Source organism: Lepisosteus platostomus, chromosome 15 (genome assembly GCF_059453375.1).
Source record: "Lepisosteus platostomus isolate fLepPlt1 chromosome 15, fLepPlt1.hap1, whole genome shotgun sequence".
In the NCBI taxonomy this organism is placed as follows: Eukaryota; Metazoa; Chordata; class Actinopteri; order Semionotiformes; family Lepisosteidae; genus Lepisosteus; species Lepisosteus platostomus.
Window position 1 is genome coordinate 12396973 of NC_142625.1, and position 26688 is coordinate 12423660.

The 26688-nt window shown below is 37.8% G+C and overlaps 1 protein-coding gene across 5 annotated transcripts in view; it reads left to right on the forward strand.

Annotated features, from left to right (window-relative positions):
• tox2 (TOX high mobility group box family member 2) overlaps positions 1–26688 on the forward strand; it is a 148030-nt gene that overhangs the window by 54133 nt on the left and 67209 nt on the right. For 3 of the 5 annotated variants that reach the window (XM_088608239.1, XM_088608242.1, XM_088608238.1), the window contains exons 2-3: positions 9110–9205; positions 23352–23411. In XM_088608239.1, the coding sequence (XP_088464365.1) occupies positions 9110–9205; positions 23352–23411 (156 nt within the window). The remainder of the gene's footprint in view (positions 1–9109; positions 9206–23351; positions 23412–26688) is intronic. The other 2 variants (XM_088608240.1, XM_088608241.1) reach the window with 2 other exon arrangements.

Below are 26688 nucleotides of genomic sequence, written 5' to 3' on the forward strand. Positions count from 1 at the left end.
CTTGTGTGGTGCTGCACTCTGTGTAGTTTTGTGTGAGATCCTTTCAAATGCGATCAGATTCCGTGACAGGCCTTACTAATCTGACAGCGTGTGCACAGCACTCCCTTTTCTGGCACCACGATGAATGAGATGAAAGCTGCCCCAGCAGGTAAGGCCTTGCTTGCATATGGCTCTAATGTTCTGCCAAACAGAATCCAATATCCTTTATTATTTCTAGTAATAGCAAGTGGAATTTATAGCTTCCCTGTGGGCCAAGTACAATAGCTTCCCTCTAGAAGGCCAGCTAACACTATTCTTCTTCACAGCAATGGCAGAAAGTCAAAACCCAGGCATTGTGAAATTTAGATTTTGCTAAGAATGACACAAAGAGCAGATGGCATTAAGTAGATAGGAAAAAAACTGGGTTGTTCCTATCTGATGGAAATAAAAAACATACAAATAGCAGATTACTTTAATGCAGGGCTAAGACAGATCTGGAGAACTAATCCCTAAGTCTGTTTGCGACAAACATACAGTACAGTAGTGTGCTTTATAAATAAAACGTGTTTAGGTCAGAATACCTACATGAAAACTATCTAGGAATGAAATCATTGCAATAAAGTTTGAATTTATCCCTTTTTTGAAACCACTTTGGAACATGCATTATATGACTTTAGATACAGTATTATAAAATGTAACAGTGCAGTAATGTGGTGAAATCCAAACTGATTGCTAACACATCAACATCGTGCTGTTTTTGGAATATTAGATACAGCAAATAAAAAGAAACAAAAACTTTAATGTGCACGGTTTAAATCCATTTCCACAGTCTTCTTATTCTGTCCCCCTTAAGTGAATTAACATACAGATTATATGTTTTTTAATTAAATAGAGCATGCTTAAGTAATGTACTTCCTTCCTACACATTTTCGACAGCCTTACACAACCTAACCTAGTCAGCCTTGTTTCAAAATTGACTAGGCGTAGAAGTTCAGTGGCAATTTCTATTGTTAAGTCATACTAATTGCACTGAATTGCTACATTAAAATTGATTAATTCCATGCTTGGTTGCCATCTGTGAACAATCTCTGGTCTCCTGGCAAAAGGAAGTCTGCAACCAAAAGTCAGTTGACTAACAAGGCTAACCAAACATTTCCTGGTTACCTGCAAGATAAAGGCCTTCATTGAAAGCCTTCAGGAAAGCATGAAGGTGTGTTTGCCCTAATGTTGGGCTTCTTGAAAATTGATACACTTCCCCCTATCATCTCCTCTGGGAGTTAGCTCCGTGTGCAGAGCATGCATGGCCTTTGCACAGAAGAGTGATTTTTCCATCCTTGTGCTCCAACAAAGGGGATGCAAAGCATATGCAAATAGGAATCCCAGGATGCATTCCTCTTTCCAACAGATCTTTCTAATGGAATGTCTGCCTTTTCCCCTTTCCCTTCTGCCAGTTCCCTTCCCAAGCAGCAACTATCCAGGAAATACTAATACATATAATATTATGAAGATTAAAATACTCCCTCTCTACCTTGAGGATTCTTTCTCTTTGTGTAATACTGTCCCAACAAATAGTTCCATTGCTCACCTATGGTCTTTCATTTGCCAGAATTTTAAATGTTTTATGCAACAATGTTTTCAGAATCTACTGCTTCAAGTCTCATTAGTTCATTAACAAAAAAATAAGAAGTGACACTGTATAGCATTATAATTGGGTTACAAGTGTTTCACTGTAAAGGGATCACCGAGCACTCTGAATGCAACCCATTACCCAGCTTGACTCAATAGTTTGAAATTTCTGAAGCCTTTGCAGAATTACAGTTACTTCACTCTCAGCAGGAAAGCAGGGATGCCAGTAGCCAGATCCCTCACAGCAGATTGCAAAGCTAAATTACTTTAGCACTGCGTTTGGCTTTCAACAAAAAGACCCTTAGGCCATGGTTAGGAAATGTCTGTGCAGATAAATGTGGAGAATTTTTACATCCAATGAATGGACAGACACTTTCACAGCTCCAGAATTGGTGTATAAGAGCTACAGTAGGTGTTTTGAAGCTCACGGTTCCTGGAGAAACCGTTGCATTCCTTCAGCAAGGCAAAAACTACATTAAAATATAAGTATTTATCAGATTATTACTGGGCCTTATTAGTGTCTGGCAAAATGCTCCTGAATTAGAGCAATGTGTTTGGGCATTGATGATTATTTGAAATAGGTATTCTGTTATTTGTCATTTTAATTATAATTGTTATTATATCTCTTACAGCTGTGGTGAAGTTTTATTGGGGATAGAACTGTCACAAACATTTGGACACTGGCCAGGTGCAATGGGAAGTGTAAAAAGTATGTTTTTGCATTCTCTGGGGAATTAACACAATAGTGTTTTATAGCAATGTAAAAGGTTTTGTTTTAAAGATTTTTCCTCCTGTTGGGGGGGTTGAATGTTCTTATATTCAGACTTTGAGAGTTCTGAGCTAATCATCTGGAATATGTAGTAGGAGAGCCAAATTGCCCATTGTAACGTAACTAATCCAGGAATTATTTGAAGCAAAAGGCCAGTGAAGCAGTAGAACTCTGTCTGAAAATGAGCGCTGACAAAGTTAACATTTGGATTTCCTTATTTAGTCTTTGAAATACAACATTTTCTTTGTTAATTCAGACCTTTAATAACGTCCAATATATTATTTTTTATTTAATGTTTGTTTGTTAAATAGGAATTATTCTTCTGTAAAATACCACTTTTGTGTTATTTGGCTGTCTTTAACAGACATACTTTCTTAGAGCTTCTTAGCTTTAGAACTTGCAGGTTTCACTGAGCTGGTGAAAGGTACTAGAGCATTTTGAGACAATGCTTATAGAAGTGCGCCTTGATAGATATCAGTATAAACAGATTGTTAGATTTGAAAAATTCTTAAATTGCCAATGATGGGTATTATAATGTTTTCCTTATAATGTAGGTGTGCAGCAGAAAATGTTGTAATAAAAAGTGAAGCTTATTTTTACCTGAAGACAATTTCTTTTTTTAATTCAGGGTCTTCCTACAGTGAAGAAGGACTTAATTACACTCTGTGAAACTCTCTCTTATTCTTTACTGGGTTTACAAAATGTTGCTTTTACAAAATCTATGTTTATGATAAGACTTTGATACTTTAATCTTCACAAAGCATTTGTTCATTTGCATTTGTTTACAGTGCTGTTTTTTTCTGTATATCACATTTATTGATTTCCAAGATTTATGTATTTTGTTGTTGCCTTACTTTTCTCCTCTAGTGTACTGTATTTTCCTGTTAAGAAAACCCTGCAATATGCGATTCAAGCTCTTGCCTTCTACTCATGTGGAACAATGTCATAGTGACGGTGCTACCGTGAGTTGAAGGTGAATTAATGCACAGTGTCATGGGCATTCAGGAGCTCTCTGGTTGTTCATTTCCTTCATTCTATACATCCGTGTGTGAAAATAAGGTGCTGCACTAAGGAGAAGCTAAATTCTTTTAATGCCGAAATGCCCTGAAACAAATGATTTAAAAATATATATATTTAAACCCAGTGTACAACAATAAAAACGTCCTTCTTCAGATTTTTTGTTTCACTTCAGTTGAAAAAAGGAAGAAAGAATCATGCTAATTCTTATAAATGTACATTTTTCTGTGCCTGATTTTGTTTCTTCACCAAATTAGCAATGTATTATCTTTACTGCTTTTCTTTTAAGGAGCTATAAATCTTTTTAACACATGTACCTTGAAGCTTCATGTTCTGTATGTTCAGTTCTGAGATTCCACTTGTTACGCTGCTCCATTGTGAGAAAGCTATATGGATGAAAGAATTAGGAACAGGGTATTGAAGCGTAGTTCAGGACCCTATGCAGACGGTATAATCTGGAAGTAAGTGGAGAAGGAAAACAGGGAAAAGACGTAGACATCAGGACAGGGTGACAGACAGGGGGGCGTGACAGCTGTGATCCAGTGCTAGGTGGGACGTGGCGAAGGCAAACAAATACAGACAGTCCAAAAGGGGGAATCTGGGGTGCAGTCCAGAGTCCAGGAACCGGGGAATACATCCGAGACAAACAAGGTTAAAAACCGGAACGGGATCTGGAACAGAAACAGGGAATAAAAACCAGGGTAACGAGGCCAAGCACTCTGAGCCCCGGACTCAGATGTTCAGAACGCCGTGATGAAGCCTATGCCGTCAGGTCTCTCCTGGACCAGCTGGTAGGCGGGCTTCCGGGTGTCCATCTCCCAATGCTGAATGCCAGGAATAGCGGGAGCACCAAGGTTTAATATTGACAGACAAAACAGGGGGCAGGTGCACGTAATCAACAAAAATACGAAAGGGCCGGAGCCCCCTTAAGAGGAGGGATGACGATTGTGACAGGTATTGTCTCAGTCTTTCAATGGTGGCATTTTTGGTTGACATCATTACTTGAACAGAAAATTGGAGATGTATTAATGGCATAAGCTCATAATATTCTCACCCTAGACATTGCTTTCCAATGGCCAGCAGCATTGACTGGTCTCTACTTATTACAAGATTTCCCTACTCCTGGAAAAACTGGAGGTAATGTGACCTGGATTCCTGAAGCAGCATTCTCCATTTGAAACTGAACCACCTGTTAGATGCTATTGAGTTTGCAGCATGTCAAAAGATGAATGTCTTCATGGGTAGCTAGGTCAGAGGAGTCTGTCTGCAATATTTACAAAAGGTAATTTTTAATATTAAAATACTGGTGTATGAGAAGGTCTATAGTATTGGAAACTTCAATGGATTCAGTTTTTGATTAAATTAGCTTGGCCTGAAGCACTCTGAATAAGTGTGCTTTCAAGAAAAGGTTAAAATAGGGATGTGAAAAATGGAGCACAGATAAAAGATTCACACAAGACAAGACAAGATTCAGTCACATGAAGGAAGCGGAGAACAGTAGGTGAACTTACATTTTTGGAAGGCGAGTATAATTTGAAGGAGTAAGTTATTTTGAGCTCTGTCAAATGCCTTGACATTTTTTAAATGGCTGGTTCTTTTGGAGAATTTCTGCCTGAATTACAAGTTTTAGCACATTGACTATTAAGTATTAAAGTATTCAAAATGCTCTTCGCATCTTTTTTTTCAGTCACTTCATAGCTGCATTTTAGAAGGCACAATTATATAACCTACACAATTTTGTGGTGATATGTGTAAATAAAGTAAATAAAAGGCAACATATTTTTAAAATCATAACATGTGATAAACATCGATGGTGAGGGGTTTAATGTTAAAAGGGGTGTTTCATTCTTAAAATTCCTACTCAACTGAATTGTATTTTATTATTGTTATTATAGAGTGTAAGAAATATTAACTGGGACAACAGTATTAATTTGAAATTAAAGTTTAACAAGGTCCACCTTTCAGACTTATGTTATAAGAACATGCAGTTACTATGAGTTATGGAAAATGGATGTTAATTAGCTCACTTTAAAAATGCTGAAAGAGGTGAAACCATCTAAAGAGATGGTTCCAATTCTGTCTTGCATGTAGAAATTTCAAGTCAACAAACGCAGACATTTTTTTATAAAATAGTTTTCCATTTTTTATGTCTACTACTAGACTGATTAAACTACTACTATAAATTATATTTCTGCTTCCTGTGTCATCTGTCTCTATGTACTTTCAGCACTATTTAGTCTAGATTATGGTGTCGGTCTAGCCACATTAGAAAATCCTGTCCTGTGGTAAGGACTAAAGTGTACTATTGCAGATTGTATTTTCTTCAGATTTTTGATCAAACACCAATGAAACCTACTTTACTAGAAGCCCATTCCTCTATTACAAATGCCCTAGCTTTCTGCTATTTTCTAAGTGTCATTTTCTGTTGACAGAGCACAAGAAATCTGTGAAGAAAGGAACAGGCTAGGTTTCTGTTTCACAGTAATGGGAGGTGGTTGCATATTTTAATAGATGCAGTAATTGTTCAGATAAGAGATGATGGAGCTGTTTTTGTTTCAGCCTGGAAAGAATGAGATGGCAATGACAGGGCGCATGGTAAATGACCAGCCAGCTCGCAGACTGCATGCCTCCCAGGGGAGTCCTGCTGGCAAAGACATCTGCTCCATGCCAGCGTTAAGTGCAGAGGCCTATTAAATATAGTGCTACAGTGAGCTTGTTTACATTATCTTGTGCTGGGCTAATTCATCATTGGCTCTCATTCGGCATTTACAGTTTGTAGCTTAGTCTGCATATTGTGCTGATGTCCGTTTATATGGCCGTTCACTTCTTAGCCCTTTGGCATTTTTCTTTCCTTATTTATTTTGTTGTCACTGACACCTTTGGATTTCAGAGCTTTTGATCATGGCAATTTTGTTTGAGCATTAAAGGATGTGAAATGGCATGATCCAGAAGAAATGTCCTTATTTGAACTATTTGGCAGAGTAATGGTACAGTATCTGAGGGCTTGAAATGCACTGCACTATGCATTTGTCATATCAAATCAAGATCTTGGAGGTATATTTTACGTTTTCCTTTTCCATTTGTTTGAAACGGGCATGTTTGCATGCACACGAAACCCACTTCTGGTTCCCCAGACAGTCTGTATAAGCGGGATTGTCTAGGCAGTGTGAGAAGTGAGAAAACTGTAGCTTAATAAGTACACCTAGTGGGGCAATAAAAGTGAGCCTGAACCAGTTTGTTTTTGATTAGATTCAATATGTCAATAATTTAAATTCAGGATGAAAAACAAATATCATACTGAAACAAACTGAAATCTCTGCACTGCTCAGTTCCTTTCCTAATCTCAGTTTCTGCTTCTTTGTGCTTACATCTAGTCGAAATCCTGTTGTGACCAGCACTGCAGTTGCATTTTCCAGAAGAGTCACAAAGCATTTCTTGCTGTTAATCTTAATTTACTTTAATTTACAGTAAGTGTGTGACTGGCAGGAAGAATCTCCCAAATGGTGGTGCACAATTGTTTGAGCACTGATTTTGACACTGATAACCATGACATCTTAATTTCTCGTCTTGATACTGTTTCTGACATTGATCTTAAATGTTTCCTTACTGATAGCTGACATGTTGGGTTACAGTTCTGAACCTGGGTTCATTACATTCCTAAGACCTCAATACTGGGCCCCCTTCTATTCAGCATTTACATGTTCCAACATGGTCAGCTGTCACATGGTCTGAAGTATGATTTCTAAACAAGTGATACTTAAATCTACGTCCATTCTAAACCTGACACTGAAGTGCCTCTCTCTGCACTTTCTAATTGCATTTCTGACATAAAAACCTGGATGACTCAAACTCCATCATTTAAACTGTGACAAGAAGTCGTGCTTCTTGGCACCTCTCATAAACTATGTAAAGAACTTGGAGGTGATATTTGATCTGGCTTGGCATTTGCCCCACAAATGTGCATCATTCTTCCATTTCACCTTATGTTGTCTGGTTGCTGAAAACCTGGTCAACACAGGTTTGACCCCTCTAGAATTTATTACTGCAACTCCTTACTCACTGAGATATCTAAATCCACATTGAACAAACTTCAGTATGTCCATTTTCGGCAGCCAGAATCCTGACCAGGTCCCATGCAAGTGATCACATCACTCCTGTCCTGGAGTCCTTGCACTGGCTTCCTATCAGGTTTTTTGTCGACTTCAAAGTCCTCATGCTCACCAATAAGGCTCTACAAGGCTTGCACCTTGGTACTTATCTGACATATTATCTTCCTCTCTTCACCTCACAACATTCATTTGTCTAAGTCTGGTCTCCTATTTTCCCCCAAGCTCATCTAAATAATACTGTTGCTATGCCCTAAAACTCTGGAATTCTTTCTATTCCCACGGATATCACCTTACCTTAATGCTTTTAGATCCAGACTCAAAACTGTCTTCATCAGAAAGGCTTTAATTTAATTAATGCCTCTATCTGCCCATTTGCATCTTTTACTACATTCTAAACCCTTGTTTGTAATTGTTCCTATGTTGTTATCTCCTCATCTATATTTCTTACTATAAAGTGTTTTGAGAAGTTACTGTTAAAGGCACTATTTAAAATAAAGTTTATTATTATTTATTATTAGTTGGCATGTGGTTACTGTCCTCACCTCAGAGCTGATTATGGGATATATACAGCTGTGTGGTCTGTGACAGGTTAGAGAATGTCAGAGAATGTTAGAGAATGTCAGAGGTGGCTCACCTGTGTGCAATCATGGGATCCTTTGCTGCCAAACTGAGATGTAGAAAACACACAGCTAGCTATTCCAAATCAGGTGGATGTGGCAAAAATAACTGGCAAAAATATAAATAATGCACATGAATATGTTTGTCAACATAATCAAGGCCTAATACTGGAAGGACCTGTAGGAAGAACAGGTGAAGGTTCGTATTTGGCCTTTGTGTGTAATATAGGGAACCTAATCTCTACCTGAAATAAAAGAGGTTTGACTAAGCAAAAGCTGTATAGCACTGTATGTGAAACAAAATGTTATGTGTAGAATAGGAGGAGATGTAGGAATAAGGCTGTCATGTGGAGAGAAGCTAACTGAATCTTTTCAATGGACTGAAGGCGACCTCATCTGTTGGTCTGTAACGAGACTTCAGCTTCTCTCTCTGGCGCAGGACTGTAGCATGAGATCTTTAGTCTGTCACTCATCAGCTTTCCTAGCTGCACTCCTAACAGCTTGTGTTTTCCAAAACAAACAACTTGAATCAGATGGTACCGCACACTGATGACTGGGTGCACAGCAGCGATAATAGAAGAAACTGCCATTTATTGAGAGACAGTGGGAACAGTTTTTCATTAAGTTAAATGTTGTCAAAGTGTCTCTGTTCTCTTGGGCTAAAGACATCACACCTTGATTTTTTTATGTGATCCATGGTATTTTGTGTAATTAATTAGATATGAAAATGTACAGTATCTCTTGGTAAAACTTGTGGACCTATGGTGTATAAACCTTTGCCATTTAAAATCATTTTGATAGAGAAAACCTCATCAGGCCTGCCTCACTGTTTTCCAGGACACTGCAAAGTTCTGAGAGTTTGTGCTGTTTTTTTTTTTCAAATAGTTTGTGGCCAAGTGTCACAGCTTCGCAACGCCAGGAGTTTTATTTCAAATACCCGATGTCATTGAGACTGAAGTCCCCCCTCTTTCTCTTTTTCTCTTTCTCCACAGACCAGATACGGCGCAGGTGAGCGCGGTGTTAGGCTCCTTCACAGCGCGCTGCCAATGTGCCCCAACCCTGACGGGAAAAGACTGCCCGCTGCCGGGGTGAGAATGTAGTTAAGTTCCCCTGCCTCCTAAAGCAGTCCAGTGCTGTGCCTCTGTGCCTGAACAGCGGTTCTGTAGTTGTGATCTGGGCTTCACTTCAAATGTGAAGTGTCCGAAACCTGTGGCCACATCGCCAGCACAGCTCTGATTTCTTGTAGACTTACAACATGCCTGACACTCCCTAAGCTTTCCTTCAGGACCTCAGCTCAGCCCCTTGAGATTCTTTTAATATTAAATTAGAAGCAAAAGAGGAAGCTCACCCCCTCACTGTATTTTTTGCTGTGTTTTACCCACATAAACCAACATTAGTGACATCATATAGAACCTGGAAATCCCACCACCTTTGTCTGGTTACTTGGTGTTTTTGTGTTATCTGCATTATCTATAAACACGTCTGTCAGTATGCTCTGGCTTTCTTTCAGAAAACAAACTGAGTGTGTTGGTGAAAGCCCTGGTGGAACGAGGAACCATTTTTTTATGAATGGCTTTCAGATGAGCGCGTCCGGTCTCATCTGCGTTTCTCACATTTGGGTGTTTTTTTTCTTTTTTGTTTGGTGCACATGAGTTGCTTACTCATGTCCATTTTACAGAAGCATTCATCATCTTTCGTCTTCCTTCTCCCTTCTGTCGGGGTCACTGGGGGAGATAGGAGATTAATCTGGTCCACACTTGATGACATTTAGTTTACATGTACAGCAGATCTACCAGTTTATTTTTTAAAACAATGTTCCCTTTCCCTCTTGGATATATAGAAACACAGTTCTGTTTGTGGGTTTAAGTAGTTGTTTGAGACCTTGCTTTTGACAACTGATGACAGTTGATAGTATTTGATAAATCAAACAATCATCAGACAGCCTTTTAATATATTTGTTTTGGTTTTATAGTGTCTTCAGTAGTCTGCCACAGCTGAAAGATGCTGCATGAGTTCAGTGTCTGTTGTAATGGTAAAGAGGTACCCAACCGAATACTGAATAACAACACTCTGTAAATAGCTGGAATATAGTACCTAGAAATGAATAATAGGAACCTACAGTGAAAATGTGTGCACAATGGTAATTCACATTTGTGTAAAGTTTACTCTACTCTTAAAGAACACTCTTGTATCAAATGCTATCTAAATGGTCGAGCTTATGTCCAAAACAGATTAAACATGTTGGCAATTAAGGTTTTTTTTGGGGGGTTGACTATGAATCATGTTTACTTTGTATTGTTTTTCCAATTTGTAGTTATATGGAGAATTAATGCAAAGAAATGAAAAACTGAGGGGGTTAAGCAGCGCTTTTCCTTTGAATTGGCTCTCTATTTAACTGCTCTGTAGAACACAGACCAGCATTTATTTTATCCATCTCTCTGCTCCCTGCTTTTGGACCTTGTTTAAATAGTACAGTATTGTAAAGGATTTCTTTTTTAAATTACAATAGAGATCTTATTGATATTCTGAACCTCATGTCCTGAATCATTTATCAAATGGACGGTTGTTAACAAAGCATGGCCACAAAACTCATCCTGTTTTGGAGCCAAGTATGATCTGTTATTTAGCCTGATACTGCAATGCATTTCTATTAAAAAATTCTGTACAAAACTTTAAAGTTTTAAAGTAAACATTAGGAAGCATCCCTTTATATATTTTAAATCAGTTAAGATGTGAGCCGTTTACGTTGCACCTTGACTTCTGTTTTGTGGCTGTTTATCTCTCACAATGCTGAAATGTAAACAAAATACCTATTGATAGAAAAAAACTAAAAAGAGATCTGTGACAATGTGGACACAAGACCGTGCCCAACTCAGTAAAGGTCACTTATTAAATATTTTCTACATATGGGAACCAAACAGCAAGGCATTATTAGGAAATAAGTATTGTGGATTTTTAATTGTTCTTTTTCTTAGACGTGAAACTTTACACAGCTGTTGGAAGATTTTTGTATCTCCTGAAACAAAAGACAAAAAAACTTAAAAACAAGAAAGAGACAGAAATAAACATGCCTGCTTCCTTTACTGTAATTATTTATATTTGACACTGTCAGAATAACTGAACTACAGTGTTTTTTTTTCGTTCTGTGAAGAAAAGCAACAGAACTGTAGATTGCATTAAGATAACCAATTATATGCTAAAGGAAACCAGAACTTTTTCCATTGCTGTTATCAGATGTTGTGGTGAGCACAGGCAATGCGCAGTAACTCACAGCCCTATTACATTCACTCTGCCCTTTATCGTGTGATCTCTGTTTACCATATTCAGTTAAAAGTGGGTTATTTTCTACATCCGCTCTCCTGCCAAAGTAACCTCACTCAACTCATGCAGTCTCCTTTTTTGCAGCTTTTTGCAAAGGTGTTCACTGTTGCTGTTTGAAAGGATGTTGTTTTATAGTTCCTTAGAATTGTGAAGTTGTAGTAGCTGAGTCCCAGAGCTCCGCTGACTAGTTTGTATTTCCCCACACACAGTCCCTGACAGCTAGGTTGGGAAGGGGTGTGAAGAGAGTCAGTCCTCAGTCTCATTCATACCTCTTTGCGCTGGGATGACTTGGAGTGTGGGTGGTACTGTGACATCGCTCCATCTTACTGGGCTCCACACATCAGGTGAACAGATATAGTTTTCAGAACTGGCAGTTGTTGTGGCCTGTGCTGTGTTATTTCGTTTTACAGTAGCTTCCTCTCAGTCATTTAAAATGAAAAGGTGGGTAATTTCTTTCTTAAGGAAGGGTTACAGCTGTGTGAACGAAGAGCATTTATTTATTTCAGGTTTAACAAAATTTGAAAGATCCAGGATGTCCAAATACGTTATAAGCATTTCCTAAATATTATTGTGCTTCTAAGGGATTTTAAATTATTTTATATTTGACCAACATCTGTATTTTCTGTTAAACTGGAAAATCCTTATAAGTTAGTGATCTATTTGCAAAATAAATTATATAATATGTAGCCTCTCTATTAGCAGGGATTGTTTCATTATTGAAAGTCATATCCCTTATGTGCTGTTTGATGGAAACCTTACATTTACTCCACATATAGAGAATAGATTAGATATGAATTCAATGTGCATTTAATAACACATGCCTTTTAAATGTCTTGGACCTGTTTCAATTCCCTGTTAGTGTGAGACCTTCATAAAACCTATTGGATTGAATTAACTCTCCTTTGCACATCTTGGTTTTACAATTACATTACTCTTTCTGCTTTCTCTATCACACATAGAAAAGTGTAGTGCTTATGGCAATATATACTGTTTCTTAAAATAATTGCTAGTCTTGAAAATAAGACATTTCTACTAATGCTACATGTGAGCAGTGGTCTGTGGTGAATGGACGTTATTGTAATAGCTGAGATTTTGGACACAAATTTCTGAGGTTGAAATGAGAAAGGTGACAAAAGAGTGAGAATTTGCTGTTTGTGAATATGCAGCAGACTTGAGGACGCTGGTTCAACACATAGAACCTGATCATGAAGTGCACTCTTCTCTGTCAGCAGAGGCATTCCAGTCACTGGCTGCTGTCCTGCCATGTTGTGGCAGTAAAGAAGTGGACTGCATGATGCTATTGAGTTAATGACATGAGGATAAGTTCAGTCCCTCAGACATTATGATGACGACATAAAACCCACAACTAACACTGATCCTAGCACACTTTTAAACCCTGGCCACAGAATCTAATTTTACATTTTATATAACTTTTGCATGAGTTGTAATGTTTGCTTTTGGAATAGCTTCAGCAGGTAGAATGGAAACCTTTCTTATGTTTGATATGTTTTAATTATTTCAGCCTGAAGTCCCTTCAGCTTTTAACCTTTCACTTTTCTGTATCCCTGGCTGCACAGCACTAGGAAGATATTTGGGTTAATCCCATTTCCTTTCCCTCAGGAAGCTGGTGCTGGAATGAAGTCTGGCAGTATTGGGGACTTTAATATAAACTTTACACTTATGAGTGTTTACTGTATTTGTGCTTTTTTTTCCAGTCGTACCATTTACTTTGCCACAGTTTCACATGCTTGGTATCACATGTTACCATTCCACTCTGTGCTTTATTACATATTATGGATATTTTACCTTGTTATATCACAGCACATTCTTCTAAGGGAATTACGATCTTTAACAATACCCATAATCTAACAATTATAGCATCTTTCATGGTCATCATGTCATTTTATGACGCATAACATATTATTTTTGTTTGATCGAACAAAAGAGACAGATACAAATGTAAATTAAACAAGCTGGAGTATAAGAGTGAGATGCTCAGATGTTTTTCCATAGCCTGGGACCATCAGAACAGAGAGCATTGGATCCCGGTGTTCACAGCCTCATCTGGCAACTGCAAGAACTGAAAATAACTGTTTTTATAAATAATTTACTTTTCCCACTGTCCAGAGTTTGTAAGACACTGATGGATAAGCACAGCTAGGGTAAGTCCCTCAGTCAGTTAAATTCTCTGCACATAGAAACTTTGTCTACACAACTTTACTGAACATCATCTGGCAGCTTAAACTGTTAACAGCTGTACACTAAGCATCGAGTTTGTGTCACAAATGAAGTCTGTAGTTGGAATAAAAAAGGATCCACAAAAGCAAAGAAAATTCCCCTTTTACCAATATTGCAATCATTCCTACAGTATATAAATATGATGAGAACAACAGAGCTGAGTACAATGTATATAATGAGTAATATCCCCTATGGACTGACTAGTAATATTAAGAGAACAAACTGTCTGGTGAATGAAGCATTTGGCTTGATATTGCCGTGTTTGTTGTTTTTAATTCTAATTTAGGTAGAATGTGAGGATGGTACTGTAGTTGGGAATTGGGGATGGGTGGTGCAGTGGTCAAACCCTTAGAAACGTTTGACAAGCAGCTGTAAATTAACAGACCTGGTCTTGCTTTAACCTCTGAAGTATTTTGTTTTGAGCTTGTTCAGGATGGTACCTGACTGAGTCACCAAACACCCCTCTAGCTGACTGGGAGGTCTGACCATTCAAGCACAGAACAGGACCAGTTTTCCTTATCTAACAGCAGTATAGATAAAGCTGCTGTGGCTTGGTGTTTAATGGGCCTGTGTACTGCATAATCTGACTTAATAAAACCTTGGATCAAGTCAGCAGGATTGCTGTTATTTGCTTAGGGCGTGTTAACATCAGAACTGTCACTATTTAGTCACACTTTCCTGTGAACTGGCTTGTATCCCAGAAATGCATTCCTGAAAAATTCAGTGTCTTTGCGTGAATGACAAGTAATGTTGCTTATATTAATTATAAATGTATTTGTTTCACGTTGCATGCAGGACCTACAGAGTTCATTAAGTTATGTTATGTGACATTTGGGAGGGCATAACCAAGTTACCACATACTGGGCAAAATAAATATTATATGAGACCCATTTTGTACAGAACAGCGCCTTTTAGTTCTGCTCTGTAAGTATATTATATACAGTATAGAGGGAACAATAGCAGTAGTGGCTTTTTAAAGTTTCAAGAAATCCCTTTTTCTCTTACAAAACAAAAAAACAATCTGTCTATAAAAAGGCCGATTTTTTACCCTGTCACAGTTCAACATGAATTTTTCAAGAAACAGATTTTAATGCTCCACATTCTCTTCTATATAAGCTCTAGTTTAGAAACTGCAACACAAAAACTGTGCTAAGTTACTAGATTGAAAAATAGTGAACTGTGAGTGTGCCACAATGGATTCGGTATAAAACTTTAATCATTATTTAGTGGCCTCTCAGCTAATTCATTACAGCATCAACATTTCAACAGTAAATACTGTATGAACTTAGCCTCATAGGTTTCAGAAGTCTGCTTTGAAAAGAATTACAGAACAGTACTAGTATGCTTGATCTGGGCCATGAAAAAAGCTGTATGAAGAGAGAATTTAATTTGCTTCTGAAAGAGAGTGAAGAGTTTAATCGCCTTGTTTTTTGCACATACAGTAAAAACTTTCTAATTTAGTCCTAGGTAATGCCTTCTCCAATTCAGGGAGAGCAATAGAAAACAACACCTGTGTTTCATGATAATATTTACTTTGTGAGGGAATAAACACAAACTTTTATTGAACTTCTTTCAACAGATCATTAAGTTTAGCTATCAATCTAAATGAACTTTTCCTCACCCTTTTGTTTGAGAAAGGGGAACTGGTTTTCCATATGCATATTATTTTGTTCATAGATACAAGTAGAAAACAATTTGCAGTTCTGAATGTCAAAGTTATTTTTACCTAAAATCATGTTGTAAAGATAGATATTTGCCCTGCATGGCTGTACCATTATGAGTGTGGCATAGTAAAATATTCAGCTGCTGGAAGCAAATTCATGTTGTGTTGGTGAAAGACAACAGCCAAACTCAGTTGTGGGTAAATTTACAATTACATTAGGTGTCTTCTCAGAATTCTGATTAGTCATTAGTCCATTTCCAATGGTGCTTTGATACTTCGCTGCAGAACAAAGCTGTACAGTAAAACTGTAAAAAAAAACAGTAAAGCTTGAAGACTGTCTTTGTTTGAAAGTTGACAGTTAAAGCTTTGGCACTGGGTGAACATTTAAGAGCAAGGAAGTCAAATAAAACTGCAATATTATGATGCCTCATATTTTAATACAATGGGTATTAAGTGATTTCCTTGGAGAGGAGATATGAATGTTTATGGTAACCAACCACACAAAAAGTCTGCTCCAGTTCTTCTGCTGATCGCCATTCATACTTTTCTATTTTAATGAGACATTGCTCATTGAAAAACGACGAGTTCTGCATAAAGAGTTTTTAATTAATCTGTCTGGAAATTAAAATAAAACAACAGCCCTGTCCTATAAAGGTTTAAATATTAGAAGAAATAGGCTGTGGCTGAGAATGGGTTCAAATGAATCATCTACTTCCAAATGGAATGACACATAATTCCTTAAAAAAGAACCAAAAACAAACAGTTACATGACGTGTTGTTTACCTACTGATTGCTGCCCTCATTATAAACTGGAGAAAGGGACCTTAACAAACCTGTGGAAAAAACCTCAGTACACAATATGTGTTTAAAACACAGGAGCTTTTCTCTGGACCACAGAATTAGTCAAACAGATCAAAACAAGTTATACATTTAACAAATATTTAAAATAATGTAAGAGCCATTCAAATCATTTATTAAATGCAAAGTATATTTGTAGGAACCTATGTTAATATATTTATATATATTTAATATATTAAGTCTGTTTCATTTTTTTCCTCCAACCAATTAAAAGATTAATTTGCTTAGTACAGAAACAGTATGTGCAATAAACCCTTTTCAGGTTTTCAAGTGTGGTTTAATCACATTTTATCTTTGCAATTACTAAATTAATTAAATCAGTTACTGGAACTGTAAAGAATATATAAATTTAAAAAAGACTGATTTACATGAATAGATAATGCTTAAAAAGAGAAAGAAAATTAGTTAAATGTCCCTTGAAATTTGTCCTCTTTTAGCAAGATTTTTATTTGAAACTCACAAATGAAAACCTAGTGAAGAAAAAGCTCTGAAAAACCTACCATCTATCTATTAGTGCACTGTAAATATTACATGAGTCCCAGATTCACTTAGTAGTTAGTATTACTTCCACAGTGTGGGTATATTATTTTAAAACAAGGCATGACCTAGTTCCAGCTAGCTTCTTCCATCACGACAATCTGTGTAATCTCAGACTGCAGTCCCCGCTGAACAATTACAATGCAAAGCAATCCAAATGGAGATGTTTGTAGAAAACAACATGTGTGTAATTAAGGCTTAATGAGCCCTTGTCTGTCTGGAATGTGCAATTAGATTTGTAATAGAAAGTGCTGCTCAAATGCCAGGGATGCATAGAAAAAGGAGCACAGATGAAAGGTAATTTTTCATGGAAAACAAAATAATGGTTGTGCTGATAGCATATGGGCAAGGATGGGGTGTTGTTGTCAAAACAGGAGACACAAGGGGATACTCCCCCAGCTCCTGCCACTGGGGATTAAGGTTTGTTGGCAGTCATGCTAAGGGGCACAGAAACTTGGACAGCTCACTGGCCTTCAAAATGTAATATTTAAGAACTTATCGGATCCAAACTGAATTTATTATCACATTCGTCAGAACAGTTGTGAGATATCCTTATCCATGGGTTTTGCATTGCAATATCATTCTTCTGAATTGATTTCAGGAATAATGATTATGAGATTGTCAGAAATCTCAGACAGAAGTGCCAGAAATGCTGACTAGTGTGAGTGAAGTACCTTTCTCAAGATACTACAGCAGTGCCCCACCTAGGGTTTCAACATACAACTTACCAGTTATGAGTCTAGAGGCCTGAATTTTGCATTTTGAATTTCTTTTGCCTCTCTACCCTGTGAACTGAGTTGGTTGTGGGAGTGTGTATACAGGTATGACATTCATTTCGGTTATCAATGTAATTAAAACCAATGTCAACCTAATGTTATCAATTTGGAACACTGCTGTATATATTTGTGATCACACTTCCATACAGTGTGCACTGTTACTTTTATTACCTAAAGATCATTACTACCGTTACTTTGTTTATTTCCGTAAATGAACCTGATTTTGAAACTGACTCCTATCCAGAAGTGTAGCTGTATCTTTTCTTGAAGGTGGTCAAAGTTGCAACAAGGACAAGACCAGCATCTTGACTCTTCCGCCTTCTGAGGAACAGCATCTTCACACCTTTTAACCTCAGGTTTTCAGCAGTGGGAGTTGTTGAAGCTAAATAACATTCAAAAGTTATCTGGTGCTGTTCCTACTGAAAGCGAAGAGCAGAAAATACTTTTTAAAATGAAAAAAATCAGGGAAAAAATGACCAGAAAGAGAACAGCTCAAACATACCATGCTGTTTGTGAACTACAAGGCTGTACATCGAATATAACTCTATTGTAAGCTTTTTTTTCTCACACTGCCCTTGGAATTCACTATTGTGTGGTGCATGATATAATGCTGAAGGTTTTAATAGATTTAATGGAATCCAGAGACAAGGTTTAGTGGCCTTTATATCAAGAGACCACTTTATGACAGACAGTCTATGAGGGGCATCGCTTAAATAAATGAAACACTTGATGTATTCTGAAAGCAGAGGTCACACTGAGAAACAGAAAAGGGATGCAGTTTTGAAATGGAAAGTCCCATCAGCTGAAATAATGTCCAGTAACAGAAAGCTTTTTTCTCTTTATGTTGCCTGTGCAACCATTGAAGAAATGTAAAGAAATAAGTAATTTACCTTTAACATGTGATTTTATTCCTCATTTCTTCTTAAATAAATAAAAACAGGTAAACTAAGCTAAGCCTGTTACTGTACATGTTCTTAATATATAAACAGGAGAAACTGTTGGATGATCATTTTGAGTTTGTGCCAAAATTTTATATTCCAAATATATCTTCTATATTTGGCATGGAAATGTTTTGCACTTTGTATTTCAAATCATGCTTATCAAACAATCACCCAAAATGAATTCAGTTAGCATTATGCCATGCTTATTTATTATCTCAGCTATAGTAGTTCCAGTATTTGTAAGAATAATTACAGGGTTTTACTCAGTGCAAGACTGCGAATAAAAAAAAGACATTGGTTTAAGCAGCACCCTGTTATTCCTTTCACAAGCATGCTTGAACATGTTTACTATCAAACTGCCCTTTGCATTGGCTTTCTAATTCTGCAGAGATTTCAGGAGATTACTTTGCCAGAGCAGAAAAAACAAGACTTGTGTTATGCCACACTCCTCACTATCTTCACTTATGTCAAGCTTTAGATCATGAATGGCTTTCTGAGAGCTCCCTCTGGTTGTTGCTGAATTACTCCTGTTCAGCTTACAGCAACAATCTGATTGTATGGATTGCGTTATTCCGCAGGACAGGCAATCCTAAGGTTATGGGTAAGGTCTTGTCTCTAGTTGTGTCTTGCCCAGAGGATATTAATTGCTCTTCTAATATTGCACTTAGTTAGTTGCCCTGTTCAAATATCCATCCATTTTCTAATTACTTCATCCAACAGTTCAGTGTTACAGGGGACCTGAAGCCTATCCCAACAAGCAGTGGGCACAAGGCAAGGTATACTAGTCCATCGCAGGTCACACACAAACACACACACACACACACACACACACACACACACACACACACACTCATACTTGGGCTATTTTCCAGGACTCTAATGAGCTTATCAGTATGTTTTAGGACTATGGGAGGAAACCAGAGCACCCAGAGAAAACCCATGCAAACACGGGGAGAACAAACATACTCCATGCTGATAACACACCAGGTCAGGAATTGAACTCAGGGCTGTGCCACTGTGTCTTCCTTGTTCAAATATCTGTATTGTAAAAACTATACACCATGGAGCATAAAGATTTGGTAACCATAGATGGAACCAAGGGAGATACCTTTCAATGGACAAGGACTATACACACCATAGGGCGTATACTCACCATTGCTCACTAGATTGCTGCAAATGCCTATTAGCATGGTGGCCTCTGGTGTGTATTTTCCATGAGAGTCTGTTCTCCATTGTCCCTTTTGCATCTATGCCAGATTTTATTGCAACATGGTGCACAGATGTGCAAACAGGCCACACCACTTTATATACACCCTACAGTATGTACAGTATGAGAAGTGGGGTTCTGAATAGACTATGTAATAATTGCAACATAACTTAATTAGTTAAAATAAGTTAATTTTAAACATAAAGAAATCCAAAATACCTTTACAAGTAATTCAATATTTTCCCTGGGTGGTACATCAAATGGGTATTTTGTAATCCATTCATTTTGTAATTCATCTAATTCAGGGTCATGGAGGAGCCAGAGCCTATCCCAGCAAGCAACAGGCAAAGGTGATATATAGCCTGGGTGGGACATGAGTCCACTGCAGGGCTCACACAGATACACTCACACCAGGGCCAGTTTTTACCAGAAGCCAATTAACCTGGACTGTGGGAGGAAACCAGCGTACCTGGTAAAAACAGGGAGAATACTGTATACAACCTACACACATAGCCATGTTTTAATTCTGAACATATTATTAAAAGAACCATTTTTCCTATTTTGTTCTGAGTGGTATTCAAAATTCAGTTATCAAAATATACATGAACATACATTGGATGTTTATAGATCTGATACTAAAATATGGTTATGCAGAATGAGTTGAATACTGCTGACCTTGGGGCTACCTCATGCACTTGCGGTACAGGCTCTGCTGTACAAGATTATTGCTAATCGTGAACTGGAAGTCTAGCAGTAAGCAATCTGAACCTTTTTAAAATTGCAGCCTGTGAAAAACTAGTGCATTTTTTAAATTTTTAAATTTCCAGTAACAGGCAGATATAATCTACTTTTTGCCTTTTTTTAAAGCAGAATTATGCTTCTCAGTATTGTGTCAGCGGGAGATGTTCATAATTCATAAAAGAATACTGGTATTATTGGAAGTTTGGGATTGGCACTGTGCTACACAGTGTTTAGGGAATACTGCTGTTTCCCATGGATAGACCTCTTTCCTGTTTTCTTGTTGTTTACTGTGCACTGAAAACCCCAGAAGTCTCCCGAAGTAGAGTAAATTTTTAGGTATGTATCAAAGATATGCTGATAGTCATTGGAGGTGTGGAGTTGGGAGGGGCTCATGTGTTGCTATTGTGTATCTGTTGCCAGGATCTCAATGACAACATGTCCCACCAACTTATCACTTCTGGTGGCTTCAGTTTATGCAAAACCAATTCTATTTATATCTTCTGCACTGTGCTTTTGTAGTTTTGCAAACCAGAGTGTTAGGTGTCAGATGTGCGTCAGTAGTTAGAATAAGCCTCTTGTTGCTACCAGTATAGCTTTTGTTTGCTGCCTTTTGTTTAGCATTCTCTCATTGTGTCTTTGACTGGTGCTCTGTGCTGTTCATTTATTTAGCTGTGCAGTTTTTTACTTTTCTGAATGTGTGATCCCACAATGGATTGTGAAGCCTGTGTATGTGGAACAGTCCTTTGCTCTAAAGAACTAATGTGTTGTAGGCCTTACTGATATGGGAGAAACATAATACTGTATATGTAACTTTATTTTGGATCTCATTGCCGACTTTCCAGAAGAATTGGATATTTCTCATTTTTACAGTTTTTGTTTTAAGCCTGAAACAATGCAAATAAGAAGCGAGTTAAGTTTTTGTTTACATTCTGTGGTATTGTACAAGTTCCAGTGTTACAGTATCACAAATTATACATGTTTCATAGTTATTACAAACCATCACCCCTAAGCGCTTCAAGTCTGTTTTTTTTGACAGAGCAATCTCTTTTAGAAATATGGACTCATTTTCTCCCCTTCTTGAAAAGTGTCTTCATTGTTTTTGATTTCCATAAATTATCTTGACAAACCTTAATCCAAGCCATGAACTCGGCAGTACAATGCCAACCAATATTAGTAGTAAAATAGCACTGACTGATATACACAGTTATATCAGGATGAGAAGATCGTTGGTAAAGTTATACAAATTATAAAAGTACTTTGTATGGCTAAGAGTTAAATATTTGTTCAGTGTGCAGATTATATTCTTCCTTTTATCTTTGAAAGTGATTTAGAGATTAAGGAAGAGAGATGTGGTGTTAACACAGTTCTCATAGTGGCTGTCAGCAGAAGAAGAGATTTGAAGAAGTGAGTGCCGCAACAAGATTACTCCATTGTTTGATCATTGGAGTTCCTTCCCCTCCACAACATTTTCTTTCTTTTCAATATGCAAAACAAATTCTTTCTTATTACATAAACTGTGAATGCTATTTAATGATACAATTGGTTTTAGTTTATTCATTTTGCTTGCAAACGCTGGCTTAAAGCTGTCAAGATTTTTCACCATGTTCAATACTGTAGGAGGCAGGACTATGGGATTCAAATTCAGCATCTGTCTGTGTTTACGAAACCGTCGGTTTTGATGCTTTTAGCGATAGCAGCCCATCACAGGAAATCAATGTTGGTATTTGACTTGGATGAGTGACAATTAGACCTCAGGATCAGAGAGAGGAAAGTACATTGGTAACTCAGTATAACATTAGTATTAGAAGTTGTAGCAGTGTTAGTAGCAATATTAATCAGAGTGTAGGATGTTTACCAATACAGGCTCCATGACAGCAAGGACTTTTGTGATTGTAAATTCTTTTTTTAGCTCTTTTAAGAGTTTGCATAACAAACGCTTATCTGCCGTCAATAAATATCAGGTAGATCATAGATTTTATTTTCCTTTACTGTATGGAAGAAATTTTTCTGAGACGGACTAATGGATCCTTACAAAATGATAAGGAGGAGATAATAAAGAATATTTATCTATAAAAGAATATGAAGACTAGGGACAGTGGATGATGAAGTTAGGCAAAACCAGTAATAACTTCTCATTTTATCACAAACAGCAACTGACAAGCTTAAGAGGTTGTAAAATGTGTTTTGTAAAAAAATAAAAGGCTGAATAGTGAAACTGATTATCAAAAAAGAGCTGATTGTTAGCAAGAGCATTTTCTTTCACAAACCACATGACAGTGCAGCTGGCTTAGCTGAATTTGTATTTTTTCTCTGTAGGGCAGTCATGAAGGAGAATCCCAAAGAAGATTAAGACTGACTTTTTGACACCTCAATGAGGTTATAATCCCCCCCCCCATATCTTTTTAGCAAGCTGCCAGTAACAGCAGCCAGTTCCCTTTTCAGGGTCAGTGTGCTTAAGCCTTCTGAACTGTTGCAGATCAGGGCTTTTCTTTCTCACTCTGTACTCCTGCCATGAGCCGCACACACCAGCGCAAATTGGCCCTCATGTTTGTCTTCCCCCTTCCTGCTCCTGGTCACACTCTGGTGTTTTCAGGACTACCCGAGTGAGAAAGTGTTGAAATCCTGTGGCCTTCCTGACTCTACACCTCTCAGGGCCACAGTGTCTCTGCCTGGCATGATTAATGGGCTGAATCAGCTGGCCTTCTCACCTACTCTTGTGAGAGACAAGGCACTAGAGCCCCCGTGCAATCCTGTTGGGCAAACTGCTGTTCATTATCCAGCCTGACCAATCTAATTAGATCTCGTTCTAATGAACTCTAATTGCTGACATCTATGAGAGCAATTGAGGTTGAGAAGATGTGGCAAAGTAATTGGATTCATGTTTAGGCTTTTTCTTTCACCTTTCCTATAAACCGAACGTCATATATACATTATTTTTATTTCTGTTTACAGTTTGATGGTGACAACATGTACATGAATGAAAATAACCAGGAATTTCTCTCTCCAAATCAGGTGAGTTCTGCAACTTTCTCAGCTGTTTTATGTACACATTAAAGCCTTGCAGGCCACTGGGCAGACAGACAAGTTAAATAGGTATTGGATCTAGGGAATCACTGCAGTACAGAAGATCACATGGTGTTTAAACACAGCAGTGCCACCTTGGAAGGGGGCAGGTTTCCCAGCTGGAGAGAACACATGGTTTGGTAAAGGATATTTATTTCTCTATGGGCTTCAAAATTTGTTTATATTGTTTTAAGACTTACAACAAGAGGGAAGCCCATGATTTATAATTGTAACTGTCAATTATAATTTTCTTCTACTTATATTATATGCCTTTGTTTCAGTTGGGTTGTGTCTGTTTGAAGCTGACCTAATCCCACAAGGTAGAAAGCTGATGTTGGAAAAAGTTTGAACATAAGGAAGGTTACAAAGGAGAGAAAGCTATTCATTCTGTCTTCTTCCTCCAATTGCTTATGGCTTATTGATCCAAGGATGTCATTGACTGCTTCTTATGTAATCCCCAGTGAATTCTGACTGTCCAGCGATGGTTGGGTAGCTTGTTCTGAAACCTATAACTGTTTGTGTAAAGAAGTACTGTACCTCCTGCTTTAGTTTCTTAAATAACCTTATACTTACCCCTATACTTGTTGCCCTCTGGATTTGAAGTTTGATCAGTTTGCTATCAGTAATCTGAATACATGAGTAATTGATTTTATTAACATTGACACCTAGAATCTGCTACCGAGTGTCTACAGGGTTAAGTTGTGCTTTGATTTGAAGGTTGGACAACTACAAACCAAAGGAATCAGACACACCTCTAATAAGGAGTTCTTCTGCAATCTCCAAGCACAGAAAAGACATGACTTTTAAAGACATCATTTTCTTAAAGTCTCAGGTCTAAGATAAATTCTCACAGGCTGACTTAGACTAAGGTGACTAAGGAATGTATTTTACTCTAATTAATTGTCAGACACGTTGACTTTTTAGGTGTGAAGCACTATGTTTTAACAAAGTGTTAATTTGTGCTATATCTTAGAAAAGAAAGTGTATCCTGAATGGCAGGGGAAACACTGCTCATCCATCATCAATGAGCTACTTATTCCTGATAAGAATCGTGGCGCCCAGAGCCTGTCCCAGAAGCTCAGGGCAAATTACACCTTGGAGGGGATACAAGTGGGTTGCAGGGCATAATAATAATAAGTGCTTACACTTATATAGCGCTTTTCTGGTCACTCCAATCCAAGAGCTTTACAGGTAATGGGGACTCCCCTCCACCACCACCAATGTGCAGCCCCACCATGATGATGCGACAGCAGCCATAGTGCATCAGATCGCTCACCACACATCAGCTATCAGTGGAGAGGAGAACAGAGTAATGAATGCAATTCATAGATGGTATCAGTAGTATGAATACATTATTAAGAGGCCATGGTTGGTAAGGGCCAATGGGAAATTTGGCCAGGACACCAGTGACACCCATACTCTTTTCTAGAAACGCCCTGGGATTTTTATTGACCACAGAGAGTCAGGACCTTGGTTTTATGTCTCATCCGAAGGACGGCAGTGTGTCCCTGTTTCACTATACTGAGGCATTAGGACCCACATGCAGGGAGAGCACCCCCTGCTGGCCCCACTAACTCCTCTTCCAGCAGCAACCTTAGTTTTTTCCAGGAGGTCTCCCATCCAGGTACGGGCCAGGTTCACACCTGCTGAGCTTCAGTGGGTTACTAGTTGTGAGTTGCAGGGTGATATGGCTGCACACAGGGAACATTTAAGTTCTTTTAGAACCTAATTTAGAGATTTATATTATCATAGAAAACATGTATTTGAAAGGTGAGTGACTACTGTAGGATCTGACAAAAACCATGCTCACCCACTGTACCATGGTCTGTCTAGAATTGAACCCAGGACCGCAGGGCTAGCCACCATACAACCATTCCATGCAAGCAGAAAAAGTAGTGTTAAAATGTAATTTTTCCTGTCCCTTTTTATTTCACTTATCAAATCCTTAAAAACGTTTAAGAAACTACAGCCCGGATGTAAACAAAGTATTAAGCTGTTAAAACAGCCACTTGAATGAGAGAGATCATTCACACCAACCTTCAGTGGTAAAGAAGGTTTAGAGTGCACAAATTTTATTGGATGTGGGTGTTTTAAAAAATTCTAAAGACATGTTTATAAGTAAAACAAATTTACATGTCAGGAGGACATTCAATTGAGATAAATGTGTGCTCTTTAAATCTAAAGTATGCATTTGATTTTTTCTAAGTAAACAGCTAGTTTCTTAGCTGGGGGGTGTCCTTTAATATCTATCCAATTATTTTGTCGTTCAAACAAAACAGAGAAAGCAAACATCCAATAAATAATGACATAACCCTAGGATTAAGACTAGATCATTTATAAAATGTGCATCCTTGACATCTGTATGCCTTAATAATAAGACAAATTAATGATTCCGAGGAAAGTTTACTGGGATTCTGTCCAAGATTTTCTAAGCAAAAGAAGGGTAACGCAATGAGGCATTTCACTAGTTCTTTGTGAAGACTGAAGCAAGGCAACACTATATTTACTCTGCTTCCATGTTTTATGTGCTAATTTATGTTCAAGGGACAAAGCAATTTTGCTTAATTACTTTGATATACATTGACATACTCACATCTTGTAATGTTAATGTATATTGTACCTTTGATATTCACTGCAATTGACAAAGTGATTAAAAAACCTAGCTTTTTAATTTTCTTTTTTCCGTATTCCTCATTTACCCTTTAGTACCAGTTTTACCATCTCGTAGCCTCATCGAGTCAGATCTCAGAAGCTAAGCAATATTGGGTCAGTACTGCGATTGCAGACCTTTAAAGAAAACCAGATGGCTATTATAAGTGGAGTCTGTGGACCACATCTGGTGGGGCTCTTCACTCTGGACTAGATTTTTTAAACCAATGGTTCTGCACCATGACCAGGGACACTATGGTGTTAGAGATGCTTTCAGAGGGACATTAAACCAGCATCCTGTTGTTTGTGTATCTTGGGTAAATTCCTATCTGGACACGTACAATCTAGCCTCAGTAATATCCTCCTTTATTTCAATTGGCAAAATAATATCACAGCTCTTCACCTGATCTGCTGACTAGTGGGGCTTCTGGTGCAGAACAGGTGCTATGCATCACCCAAGTGGTTTCAGTGGTGGATGAAAAAGTTCTCCTGTATGTATGTAGATGGCTCTGGGATCCTTTGAAATGAAAAGCACTGTATAAATGCAAGTGTTTAGTGTCAAATAATATTATTGTGT